Below are 14,231 nucleotides of genomic sequence, written 5' to 3'. Positions count from 1 at the left end.
AGGAAAATCCATCATTTTGTGATCGCTCTACATATGAATCAAATTCCATCAAGAATTCAACTAAATTGAAAGGATTGGATTTTTTTTGAATTTATTCCATCAATTCAGATGAATTTGGTAAGTATGTATTGAACTCAGAGATGGAGACTTGATAAGTTGAAGAAATACATTGATGTTGCTTTAACTTTATTTGCAATTTTCCACACAAATTCTCTTCATTACTATTTTCAAGAATGAATTCACGTCTTATCAAAATTAAATATATTGTTGAATGCAGTTATCGCCTGCACATAAGAGCAAATTGATTAACACACAGTAGGAATCCGTAGGAATCCATCTTAAATAGCCAAAACAATGATCTTTCAATAGAGGCATCACCATACTGTATATCATCATCCAAATCTGATGGAAAAATCATATAACCGAAAACATCATCAACAAATTATGGCTCACACAATGCTAGGGCACACTAAACTAATCATTCAAAAAACAATCTATTTTCTTCTATACAAAGTCTATTTCTAGAGTAGTTGTGGTACCCATAAGTTTTTGTTTCTCTTGGTCTTCTTACTAAGGAGTCAAGAGAGTGTGACTCTGGAACCACGACTGTCGACCTCCTGGGATGGTGCTTATGCTTAGCCTGCTCAATGCCTCTGTTACAGTATGTTCTGATGTCATCTTCCAGTGTGATGCCAGAGTTGATTGTGGACTTCATAGAATACGGGTTAGGAGCCCCTTTCTTAATTACAAATAACAGCCACAAGGAACAACTCCGGGCTAGTTTTGATGGTGGAACACAGGCCAGCCGACCATCTAATGACGATAAATATTATCTATCCAATACTATAAAATGGCCATGGGAAACCCAGACTGCAAATACCACACCAGCCATCATCAGCAGCAGAAGAGACAACGACATTGATTGGGCATTTTGCCAGTTCGTTGGATCTTTTTGGCCATTTCAGTGACCTTGGTGTGGTCAGCGCTTCGTATTGCGTCCGCTTCGGCTTTCCTCTTATCTGCTTTCCTCTGTATTTCGGCAATCTCAGTTCGCAATTTGTTTAATTCCTTCTTCCTCTTTTCCTCCAATCTCCTCTGCAAATCCGAAAAATCCAATGATCGGGACCACCAATCCTATAATCACATAAAACCAATAAAATATGATGTGTACTTACCTCGATTTCCTGCATCCGCATGTTGGCAATGGTTTTCTTCCGAGTCTCCCACTCCTGGATCGTACCCCTGTCCTGTCTGTACCTGCATGCATGTGTATGTTTAATCAGCGTCTGTAACATGAAATATAATTGCACCTGAAGAACCTAAAGGCATGCTTCAAATGATTCACGACTGTAGCCATACTTTTCTAAATGCTAAGATGGTAATGTGGGTGTTTATACTTCATAGTGTAGGCTATTGGGGGTGTTAATACTCCAAAGTTATTCTATGATACATTGCTACAATATTCTGTCTCAGAGATTCTTCTAGCTTTGTCAGAATGGGGTGATTTATTTGCCAGTTGTATTTTATATATATGGTTGATTTGGGGAATATTTCAAAATGGGATAATTTCTCTGGCAGGGCTATTTTTTTGGACTTTGTTTTTTTTTTATTCTTTTATTTTTATATTTTTATAGAATGTTTGAAATGCTTTTTTATATGAGAATGTTTGAATTACTTTTTTATGATGGAAATAGATTCAATATTACTAAAAACCTTGGGACACCATTTATAATTAGAATTTCAAAAAAAAAATTACAAAATTTTTATCAAAATCAAACAAAAAATTCCATTATTTTCCTTGAAATTTTTTTTTGCCAGCAATAATACACTTTAATTCTCGCATTTTAAAATATTTTTAAAATTTACAATAAAGTTAAATTCAAATTATTGAATTCACTTTCGGCTTCCAAAATATCCTCCAAATTTCCACAATTTTAAACAGAGTATTCAATATCTCTCATGTATATTGTTATCAACCGATTACAATTGAAGACATGTTATAGTACTGCAAACTATTTTAAAATGTTAAGACATGGGATAAATCTAGTCTGAGTTCTATATTAGGTGAATATTTGACACAGACACAGATCGGTGACAAGTTTCTAAATATCAAATCACCGCTGTGGGCAGTTGCGGAAGCAAATTGCTAGATGTGCCCATAGAAGCAACCAAGATATGGAGTTACCTGTCATTAATTTGGGCAATCTTGGCCTCCAGCCAAGCAGTGGCCTTTGCATCTCTCTTTTCTCTTTTTCCCTCCACGTACGCCATGCTACCAGAGCTATCCTTTCTACTCCGACTTGTTGTGAGGGACGAACCAGACCCCGATCTCCTGTCCCTCCGGCTATCCTCGCGGTCTAAGTGTTTTCCGTCTGTGGTGTACGAATCAGACCCCGATCTCCTGTCTCTCCGGCTATCCTCGCGGTCTAAATGTTTTCCATCTGCTTCTAACTTTGAGGAAACTGGAACTAACTCTCTGCCCTTACCAGAGGTACTAGAATCTGCAACAATACAATGAATGACATAAATAATTTGAACATAAAAAAAGTGGTCCATCCTTTGGAATTGGGGGTCTTAACAGTTGGTTCATTAAAATTAAACAACTTAATTATCCTTTGGAATTGGGAATCTTAACAGTTGGCTCATTAAAGTTAAACAACGCAAATTTCCAAATTTGAAGGAAAAACAAAACCTGCACATACTTGAATTTCAAAAACCCTGGTAAAAAATTGGGGAAAAACAGAGCAACATGTGACAGGTTCATCTTCACCGTGGACTCTGAGCATCTGGAATCCGGTAGAAGAGCAGAGGTATAAAATTCCTCGAAGCATAAAATTTATCGAATTTTGTTGTAATGTCATTTGTCTGGATGTAAACTATAAACTGTGTTGTTTTCCAAAAGGAAATTATAATTTTTTAATTCACCGTGAACCTTTTTTTGTTATTAACTGATAAAAGTTTAAATTCCATTTAGTGGATAGAATGTCCACTCAATCAGAAGTTTCTGAAACTCTACACAGTTTCCAGATGAATTGCATCAATAACATATTTACCGCTAGTAACCGTGAAAACCTACATATCCAGTTTCTTATAAAATCCATGGGGGTGCCCAGCCAAATCAGCTCACGAGATTTGATACCGTTAACACAAGCTAATTAAAAAATACAGAAAATAGTGTGTTACATTATAATAGAATACCTGAAGATGTTTTTGAACCTGGTACAAGAGCTCTGGAATCTTCACGATTGGCTTCGGTTGGAGTACCGTGGCCCTCTTTTCGCTTGGAAGCGGCGGGTACCAGCGCCCTTGAATCTGCAGGACGCTGATCCTCACGATCTGCAGGACGCTGATCCTCACGATCTGCGTGTCTTGTACTCTCCTCGCCAATACGAGACATTGGAAACCAAGAACGCCTAGGCTGAGGAGTGGATTGCGGGCTTTCTCTCAATGAGCCAGTTGGACTGCTAGTAGCCGAATCTGCAGTTGCTGCCAATGCGATAGCGGCCGCAACAACAGCCTCAGTATCACTGCTCATGCTAGAGCTAGAACTACTCCTGCCTTCCTCGTTAGAAAAAGATCCTTGAGATCTCAGAAACCACCTGTTCTGCTTCTGCGCAACGTTCTGTCGTCTCCCTGAATGATTAGCCTGTTTGCTGGATGCTTTCATTCGGTCTTCGAATTGAACTTTACGGTTTGCTTCATTTTTATCTGATGAACCACAAATACTCAATTTTTTGTGATTCTTTATATGATTTAAACAGATTCTACAAAAATCTCTCTTAAACTTAATTTACATAGCCGAATAACGATCAAGATTCGCCTACACAGAATGAAATAGATGGTGAAAATTATATTAAAGAATGAACAAACGGACCTTTACGTGAATCGGTTCTCTTTGGCTTTTCCTGCAACTTGTCGTCTCCATCTTGTTCAGTTTTAGAGAAAGATCGGGATCTGAAATATTTAATACTGATAAATTTGTTATTAAGTAATAATAATATAAATCGATCTTAACCTGGGAAATCTGAAGATTCAAGAAAATTAAATTAAAATTTAAGAGGTTTTCGCCTGGAGAAGTGTGTGCTCTGAATTTTCACTAATAATGGCAGTGATTTGACAGAATTTGATTCAACAACTCTCAAAGCATGTCCTAAGATTGATCAAATTTAAATCAAATTTTAAGAGGTTTTTGCCTGGAGATTTGTAGCCTGAACTTTGAATAGTAATGGTAGTAATTTGAGAGATTTGGATTCAAAACTCTCGAATAAATGCAGATGATAACAGATACAAATTCTAGATAATTCTAAAATCCTGACTTATAAACATTTTTTCCCCAAAGACATAAAATAATCTAATAAATTTTTTAAGCCTCGCCCTCCTGGATTTAATATTAAGATGTATATCCTTTCACAGAGTTGTATAGCACCTCGCTTCTCTTACTCCTTGCCGTTATCTTGGCTTTTGACAAAATTGATAAAACCAGTCGCTGAAGAATGTTTATAAACACACAAAAAATTCAAGGGAAATGGTGTTTGACATGCCTGAGTCGCTGAACCATACTATCCATAGCTGAAACGTTTAGTGGAGCTCAATCAACCCATGCAGATCTGGAAGCTGATGATGAGATTGTTGGAGCTTTGGAACTGTGAAGATTACTATTCGAGTGACAATAATTCAATTATGGCAGACATTTTATTTCTGAGTATACAGTCCCCGAGATTCCAAAGACATGGTTCAAGATAATCCATAACGCAAGTTACATCCGAGCCAAGTTATTCTGTAGTTCGGAATTTGCTTTTAAATTTTAAGATTGACCCTCAGAACTTTCATCTGGTAAAGAATTCCATCTGGCAACTCCTTGAAGGGGAATTAAATTGAAAAGAAGATTCTTGATTTACATATTCTAATTGAAAACCGACGCGAATTCCCATACACAGTGATTGTGATATAGTTTCCAATTGAATGTTTGTGTTTTTAAGTGTGTAATAATGTAGCTTTTGATAGATATAACTATTGCAGATTTTATTTTGTAATTTGGTACTGTGGCTACCTCTCCTTTTATTCCTGACTCTGGATTTACATGGCAGCTTGATATGTTCAGAAAGCTTTCAAAGTTTCTCTGACTTTCAGAATTGCATATGCTTTGCTTGCCCTAAGATGCACGTCGAAGTTGGTTTGAGGTTTTCTTCCTTTCGTAAGAGTCGTATCTAAGCACGTTTTTATTTCCTTGTCATAGGTTGGGCATAACAAATGTAGAGTGAGTAATTTATAAAGTGTAAAGTGGATTTAAAAGTTATAAAAATTAGCAATTGTCCAAGAAGGTACAAGGAGACTGGTATATTTTTTTTTCCCGTAGTCTAACGAGGAGGAGGAGTTGCTTAGAAAGATATAGAAATTCCGGTTATATTTAGAGAAAATCTGGTAAGGATTTTTGTAAATCCAAGTTATAGTTGTTAAACTTCAAAATTTTAGGTGTTCTAGACGTTTTTGATGGCGCTGAATCCATTTTCACCATCAAAAACACGATTCAAACACTGCCTCTATAAGATTTTTTGAAATTTTTTGCCTCGATTCTGGCCACTTTTTGGCTGTCCGGGCAATTCCTCTGCGTCATTTAAGAAGACTCTTGTTTTTAGTTTAAGAAGATGTATTTTGGTTTTAAAATTTAAGTGTTTTTTTGGTATTTTTTCTAATGTAAGTTTATTAAAGTTGAAGAAATTTTATTTTAGTTTTAAGTTGGGGTGGTTGGAGTGCCTGAGATTATTTTCAATTTATGTAAAAGAGGCATTTTTTTTCAATAAAGAGAATTTACTATTTTTGATATTGAGGCAATGTTTGAGCCGAATTCAAATTTGAAAATTGTAAAAGGTCATTACCTATAATTATGTTTCAACAAAATTTATGTTATTGTTGATCATTTGTATTTGTGATTTAGTATGGACTTTTTTGCTTCATCACAATTAAACCCATTTTGTAGTGGCATATATTGAAAAAAATGTTTTTTTTAATGTGTAAATGAGAAATTGAACATTTTCTAAAATATATATTCATTTGCTTTAAGTTTTCAGATTTGTCAAACCAGGCAGTAACTCCATTATGCAGAAATAATTTGACTCACTTATTCCATCATGTAGGTCCTCATTATATACATGAGGGAGAGACTGTTCAGTTCGTCTCCCGATGACTGTTCATATTTCCTATTTATCTATTTACAATAATTCACCCAATCACAAGGATTAGGTGCCAACATTCCCCCCTTAATCTGAAGGGATGTTGGTGAGTCCAAGCATCATTCTGAATCGTTCAAGCTTTTCCCTTCCAAGTGCTTTGGTGAAGATGTCTGCAATTTTCTCATTTGTGGAACAATAACAGAGATGGTTTGTTTTGGCCTCAACATGATGTCGGATCAGATGATATTTAGTATTGATGTGCTTCGTTCGATCATGAAACTTTGGGTTCTTGGCCAACTTTATTGCAGAGGTATTGTCAATCATGAATGGAGTTGATCGTACTTGTTTTAACTGCAAATATTCAAGAATTTTCCTGAGCCACACAATTTCTTTTGTTGCTTCAGCTGTTGCCACGTATTCTGCTTTTGTTGTGGAATCTGCTGGAACTGATTGTTTGCGTGATCTCCAGGAGACAACTCCTGATCCAAGACTCATAACATATCCTGAAGTAGATACCCTAGTTTCTTTGTCTCCATCGAAGTCTGAATCAAGGTATCCAATCAAGCTGAAGTCGTCCACCTGTGTATACTTGATTCCAAAGTCTCGAGTTCCCTTCAAGTACCTTAGAACCAGTTTTGCAGCAGACCAATGTCCCTCACAAGGCTTTTGCATAAACCTGGAGAGGATTCCAACAACAAACGAAATGTCTGGTCTGGTAGTAGTTAGGTAGTTACTTTGTTGCATCCTCAAATTCTTTTCCTTCAATAGATGTGAGCTTTAAGTTTTGTTCCATTGGATAGTAAGAGGATTGCACTCTGTCATGCCAAACTTGTTCAACAGATCTCCAATGTATTTCTTTTGATAAAGAAATATGGACTTTGGATGTTGGGTTACTTCAATGCCAAGATAGTAATGAACATAGCCCAAATTAGTCATTTCAAAACTTTTCCCCAATTCCTTCTTTATGGATGCAATGTAGCTTTCATTGTTCCCTGTCATCAAAAGATCATCTACATATACCACAAGCTATACAACTGTTTTGCCAACTTTCTTGACAAATAAAGTTGCATCATCAAGATCAAAATGTTTGAAATTGAGTTTCATAAGATGCTCAGTTAGTTTTTCATACCAGGCTCGCAGTGCGTGTTTGAGGCCATACAAGGACTTCACAAGTTTGCATACTTTATGTTCATGTCCTTTCACAGCAAATCCTTCAGGCTAGGACATAAAGCATTCTCTTTTAGATCTCCATTCAAGAAGGTAGTTTTTGCATCCATTTGATGGACTTTCCAACCGTTCTGAGCTGCTAGTGCAAAGAGTGTCCGGATGGTAGCCCATTTTGTCGTGGGGGCAAAAGTCTCCTCATAATCGACCCCTTCCTTCTGTGCAAAACCTTTTGCCACAAGCCTAGATTTGTGCTTGTCAAGTGAGCCATCAGCTTTATACTTGTTCTTGTAGAGGATCAACTAGCTTCCAAGTGTCGTTCTTTATGAGGGTATCGTACTCCTTTTGCATTGCTTCTTTCCATTCATCATGAGAAGTAGCTTATTTGAAGGAAGTTGGTTCAAAATCTGTAGACAAGTTCAATTTACAATCATAAGAAACATCCATATCAACAGGTGAATTAGAGTCATCTACATCACCTCCATTTTGCAGGTTTGAATTTCTGGTTCCTGTCTTTCCAACTTCATCAAGATGAACACTTTCAAGTGTCTTTGTCAGCCACTTTGGGGGGACCTTTCTGAGATGATCCAGGCTGCTCCATTGATTGAGTTGGGACTGAATCAAGATTGAGTCTCCCAATTCTATCAATTACATCACTTAAAGCATCATCCGGAGTTTCATGCGGGGGAGAGTGTTCTTCAGAAGAAGATTCCACATGTTGATCTAGTATAGGAATCCCCCCTTCAAGATGTGGAATTTGATTATCGAATTCTTGAAATGATTTTGCTTTTGCGAATCTATCCAAGCGATCAAGTTGCCGCTCAACAACATTGTTAGTTTTGGATGATTCAAGAAAAATTACATCTCTAGATACAACAAACTTCTTATTTACTTCATCATAGAGGCGGTATGCTTTGGAGGTGTTTGAGTACCCCAGCAAGATACACTTACGACTTATAGCACCAAGTTTGTTTCTATATACCTTTGGTATCAAGGCATAACAGGTGGAACCAAAGACCCTGAGATGCTTTACCGAAGGAACATGTCCATACCACATTTCATAAGGATTCTTGTTTCTTATAGCATTAGATGGACATCTATTATGCAGCACATAGAACAACATCAGCCCAAAACATTATCTTTACATTTTTGAAGAAAAGCATGGATCGTACCATATTTAAGATTGTTCTATTCATTCTTTCAGCTACACCATTCTATTGGGGATTATAAGGCACAGTTGTTTGATGTTTGATCCCATGTTGGCGAAGATAGTTTTCAAATTCATTTGATGTGTATTCTTTTGCATTATCAGTGCGAATAGACCCAATATGATATTGTGCATCATTTTCAATCCATTTATGAAAATTCTTGAATGTTTGAAAAGCATCAAATTTGTTCTTCAATAAATAAACCCAACATATTCTGGTGTAGTCATCAATAAATGTCATGATATATTTATTTCCATTTGCAGAAGGAACAGGCATTGGACCACATAAATCTGAATGAATGAGTTCAAGCTTCCTATGTGCTCTTGAATGTGAATCATGAAAACACTGTTTGCTATGCTTTCCTAGAATGCAAGCATCACATTGCTTAAGTTTCCTAGGAATTGTAGGCAAACCAGCAACACCATTTTTCTTCAATAAGCGGAGACTATCATAGTTCAAATGTCCAAATCTAGCATGCCATAATAAACTTGATGGAAGTGTACCTTCTTCATGATGAGAATTGTATGAGAAATGTTGTGCATGAGCAGAGGTTCCTTGCAGTTTGAGAAGCCTTTCTTCTTCTATTCTCCTCATGACAAGTGAGTGGTCAAATGCTTTTCTTACCTCAAGCTTGCCATCAAACATATGAATGGAGTGACCTTGCTGGCGGATGTGGACCAAGGACAACAAGTTTCTTTTGAGTTGTGGGAGATATAGAACATGATCGAGAAGAAAGTCTGGAAGACCAGGAAGTTTAAGCCTGACTGTGCCAAGCCCTGATGGCTTGATTTTTGATTGATCTGAAAGTATACTGCTCCATCAACATTGTTAGTGAAATCTTCAAAAAAATCTTTTTTGTGAGTCATGTGGCAGGTTGCTCCTGAATCAAGCAACCAATCATTTTTCCAAGAAGCAAGTGAAGCATTAAATAAATCTTCATTTACTCCAATGTTACATTGTGCCTCAACATAGTGAGTGATTCAGGTGCTTTACCTTTGTCTGTATCATCAGTTTTACCTTTCTGTTGGTTTCTTTTCTACTCAATTTTGTCCCATGGTAGCTTGCATGTAGAGGCATCATGTGATCCATTTCTTTTGCAGCGTATGCAGTGCAAATCTGCCTTCTCTCCTTGAGAATGTCTGCCCCCCTTGCCTCTAAAATATCTTCCTCTTCCTCTTCATCCACCTCTTCCTCTTGTAGAATCTTGAGCAGGATGCTTTTCTTTATGAGCAAGGCACACAGTCTCTTCAGAAGATTCAGGGGCTGTCTTCTTTCCAAAAGCTTTCTCTCTTTCAGCAAACTTTTTCACAAGAGATTCAAAGGTTATATCTTTGAGATTTCCATTTGCTTGCAATGACTCAAGATAATTGGAGTAAGTAGGATAAAGTGCCTTGAGAAAAGCAATAAGAGGAATATCCAATTCAACCTTAGTGGATTTGACATCATGCATTATAGACTTTACTTCAGATGCAAGAGCAAGAGGATCATTATTTTGCAGTTCAAGAGTGAAGAGTTTAATCATGAGTTGAACGACTTCAAGTGCAGAATGTGCGTCATAGAGTTCTTTCAGCTTTTGTAAAGCTTCAAAGGCAGTTGAATATGACGAAATATGACGACTCACTTCTTCATTTACAGATGCTGCGATTAAAGCATAAGCTTTGTTGTTCTTGTTTTCCAAAATGACGAGCTCTTTGTCTGAGGTAGGTTGTACTGGGTCATTGTCTCCGTCTCCGACACACACTCCTTTCCACAACTCATTGAAAATGAGGGTGTGTTTTATCATCCGGGACCATTCAGGATAGTTCTCCTTGCCAATGAGAACTATTCCCACCATGGATATGATTGAATGCATTCTGTAGCAAAAAAAAACTTCTGCTGCAAAACTTTTACTCTTAATGGAAAAAAAATATATAGTTCTGATGTGACAGGACAACAAACTCAAATTTCAATCCACATTCATCTGCACAATGTTAAAGTATAGAATATGGCAGTATACTAAGTCCAAAAAATATTCTCAACAGCATAAAGCACTGCGTCCACCAAAAGGCTTTTGCATTATATACCATTTATACTGGTATAAATTTATCCTTGAGCATAACTGAAGTAGGTGTAGGTCGGAATCATACAACTTTGGAAAAAAATCCAACTGATCACAAAGAAAAAAAAAGGTGTTCAAACGCCAACACCAAGGAGTCCACGATCCCTTCCAAAACACATCTCCACGCATGAAAAGAAGGTCACTGCACATCTCCACGCATTTAAAGAAGGTCACAAAACATCTCCACGCATCAACAGCACATCTCCACGCATGAAAAGAAGGTCACCACATCTCCACGCATCAACAACACATCTCCATGCATGAAAAGAAGGTCACAGCACATCTCCACGCATCAACAACACATCTCCACACATGAAAAGAAGGTCACCACATCTCCACGCATCAACAACACATCTCCACGCATGAAAAGAAGGTCACCACATCTCCACGCATGAAAAGAAGGTCACAACACATCTCCACGCATCAACAGCACATCTCCACGCATGAAAAGAAGGTCACAACACATCTCCACGCATCAACAACACATCCATCGATCAAAGTAGACAGAAATTGCCTTAAATGTAAGCCAGAGTATAGAGCAGGCGTGGAACTGAATATGATGAGGAGTTTCAAAGCAAACTCCACAGGGTTATCGCCTACGACAAGGAAGAAAAAAGGCGAAACAGACTTTGGGCAGCGCTGCTTTTAGCGTATCAAGAGTTCAACAATGATGTCAGTGTTAATACACAGTCTTAATATGAAACCAGCGTTTAAAATGCGTACAACATTGATACACAGCTTTTTTTCATTCAAATATTCTTTAAAACTGCGCAAATCTCATTCCAACACGACTCTCTGTAATGGAATCTTTAACAAAACAGAGTATGAGGCCAAAAACTGATAAATGGCCATCCACTAATACATAGCGTTCACAGGATTTGCTCCGATAGACCATGAGACCATGGTTGTGCAGAGACTTGATGTTCAGGTGAATGCATAGCGCTTCTGAAACGTTTATGAAACCATGTCAGAACAACATAGACAGCGTTGGCAGTGTCAGGCAAAGGAACGTTTCATCGTTCAAGTGAATATGGCAGACAGGGCGCAACTAATTGTAAGGAGTAGTGCAGGTATAAGAAAGCAGACAAGGGAGTTACAAGGGACAAGAGCTAAAAAGGAGCTGGCTCTAATACCATGTCAGGCCAGGCAGTAACTCCATTAGGCAGAAATAATTTGACTGACTTATTCCATCAGGTAGGTCCTCATTATATACATGAGGGAGAGACTGTTCAGTTTGTCTCCCGATGACTGTTCATATTTCCTATTTATCTATTTACAATAATTCACCCAATCACAAGGATTAGGTGTCAACAAGATTTTCATATTACTTATATTGCTTATGTGAATGTTGACTTTCATTTAGATTGAAGTAGCCAAGCTCTTGCTATTTGGATATAAGCCATATATTGTAGCTCACTGGAACCAAAACGAACTTGGAAAATTCTTATTGGATATGTTAAACCAAGGAAATGAACTCTTAAAAATTAATATTCTCAATTAGGTTTTTTATTGAAGTCATTGACTAAAGCTTGATTAATTTCATTTTTTTATTTTTATTAAAGACTAAGAGGTTCTATAAACATAGTGGGTTTCAAAGGACATTATAGTTGCACAAATAACACTGTAAATGTGATGAGACATTATAATTGCACAAATAACACAGTAAATGTAGTGGATTCCAAGGACATTATAGTTGCACAAATAACAGATCAACAAATGACACAGGATGAGTGGAAGAATGGATTTATGTACTCACAACTAATGATGTAGATGTAGTAAAAACCCGTTGGTAGGTTCTTAAATATGTTCATGGTAAACAAAAATCATAAAATGTGTACTTCTTTTTTTTTATGCTACTCATTTTTTTGCTATTACCTTAAGACATTTCTTTTGCAACATGTGGTTCAATTGCTACTTAATCTAGCTATCAATTTCCTTTTGGGTCTAGATCAATTTCATTTTGAATCTATATGAAAAAATCAATTACAATGTTCAATTTCCTTTTGAGCAAGTCTATAAATATTAATAGCCTTAAAATTGACAACGCTAATAATGACAATTTTAATTTAAAATATTGTAACATTTTTTATTATACTTATAAACATTTTGAATGGACAAAATCTATTTTACATTATCACTGGTTTGATTTCCTAAATAACAAATCTATCAAACTTAAATATTCAACTTGTTATCATTTTTTAATACATTAATTAATTATGTATAGAATTATATGATATTGTATTTCTAAAATGCATAACAATATATAACTATAATATGTGTTAATGCTTTTTCCAAAATAAGGAATATGTTTATTACTATATAAGGTGCTCACACAAAAATAGTTTTGAAATACGAAAGTTTATATCATTAAACTAAATGAGCAGTAAGATGGATGACTTTTTGGAAAATTGTATTAAATATCAAATTACAAATATGTATTTGTGAAATTGATTACATTAATTAATAAATAAATACAAATAGCTATTTAATACTATAATTATGTGTAATGTTAAATTAGAAACCATGTATTATATTTTTGTTAATATTATATTATATTAATAATTTATATATATATATATATATATATATATATATATATATAAATATTAATAATATATTTGAAAATTATATATGTGTATATATTAATTTATTTTTAATTTCATTTTTTTATAAAATAAGAGGTCCACATATTAAGAGATTTAATTTCTCTGAATTTTTAGTAAATTTAGAATTAGAATGAATCTAAGTTAATTTAATTATTAATTAATTAATTAATTAATTTTAGTTTTATGTAATTTGACCCAATCAAAATGTTTTATTGATAATTATAATTATTAATTATTTTATTTTATTTTATTTTAACATGTTAAAATATTTACATTACATTACCACATTTCTACCATTATAAACTACAAACCTCTTAAATAAATTATTTCAAAATTGTATAAACCATTTGTTACATAAATTATCCATAAAGAGTTCATATTCAACTCAACCAATGGATATATATTCCGTATTATAAAAAAGGAGGTAACCCATATTGAAATTCAACTAATTATTGTGTTACATAGATATATTTGAAGGGAGAAAACGTATACACTTAATGACAGTGGGACAATAAGGAATGACTTTTAAATGCAGAAAACATATACATTACCTTAAATAATAGGCGGAATGTGAGGAAGATAGAAATCATGTAATAGGCTGAAAAATGGGATGGGATTACCTTAATGAGTTAAATGGGATTACTTTAAGAAACTATTATGTAATGAGTTAAATGGGATTACCTTATCATTGCTTAGCCTTTTCTGTGGAAATGAAAAGGTCTTTCGTTCAAATTTTCCCTAATTTAGCATGGAGCATGAACAAACCAACCATGAATAAATAAATAGTATGAAACAAAATTAAAAATGAATGCATTGAAGCAATATAGCAGGGTTTTCTTCCACCCCCGATTCGAAACCTGTCAGGGTTTTAGAAGTTTACAATTGACCAAAAAGTGGTTGTGGAGGGGTGGGCTCTATGTACAACTTTCAACACTCTATGTTGGGTATGGATCTGTAAATTTCTGTATTGTCTGTTGTATATTAT

At 35.4% G+C, this 14,231-nt stretch overlaps 1 protein-coding gene across 2 annotated transcripts; it reads right to left on the bottom strand.

Annotated features, from left to right (window-relative positions):
- Positions 1–332: 332 nt before the first annotated feature.
- On the bottom strand, positions 333–4,871 carry LOC149185270 (uncharacterized). 2 transcript variants are annotated; one of them, XM_089419069.1, is made up of 6 exons: positions 4,542–4,871; positions 3,875–3,954; positions 3,199–3,708; positions 2,186–2,501; positions 1,176–1,257; positions 333–1,095 (listed from the first exon to the last, which is right to left on the bottom strand). In XM_089419069.1, exons 1-6 carry the CDS (start codon positions 4,565–4,567, stop codon positions 895–897), a joined length of 1,215 nt encoding a protein of 404 aa, XP_089275195.1. In that variant the 5' UTR covers positions 4,568–4,871; the 3' UTR covers positions 333–894. The 2 variants fall into 2 exon arrangements, with proteins under 2 accessions (XP_089275195.1, XP_089275196.1); XM_089419070.1 differs by having other exon boundaries at positions 3,217–3,708.
- Between the last annotated feature and the right edge of the window lie 9,360 nt (positions 4,872–14,231).

This window comes from Pinus tabuliformis, chromosome 3_2 (genome assembly GCF_031772625.1).
Source record: "Pinus tabuliformis cultivar Carrire ecotype Pingquan chromosome 3_2, CPIR1, whole genome shotgun sequence".
Taxonomy (NCBI): domain Eukaryota; kingdom Viridiplantae; phylum Streptophyta; class Pinopsida; order Pinales; family Pinaceae; genus Pinus; species Pinus tabuliformis.
This window is presented reverse-complemented; position numbering and strand designations above follow the sequence as displayed.

Coding starts and splice junctions, on each gene's coding strand:
- LOC149185270 (XM_089419069.1), bottom strand. CDS start 4,567: ATGGATAGTATGGTTCAGCGACTCAG. Junction 3,955..4,541: donor AGTATGGTTCAGCGACTCAG/GCATGTCAAACA, acceptor TAAATATTTCAG/ATCCCGATCTTTCTCTAAAA. Junction 2,502..3,198: donor AGGTTCAAAAACATCTTCAG/GTATTCTATTAT, acceptor GTATTGTTGCAG/ATTCTAGTACCTCTGGTAAG.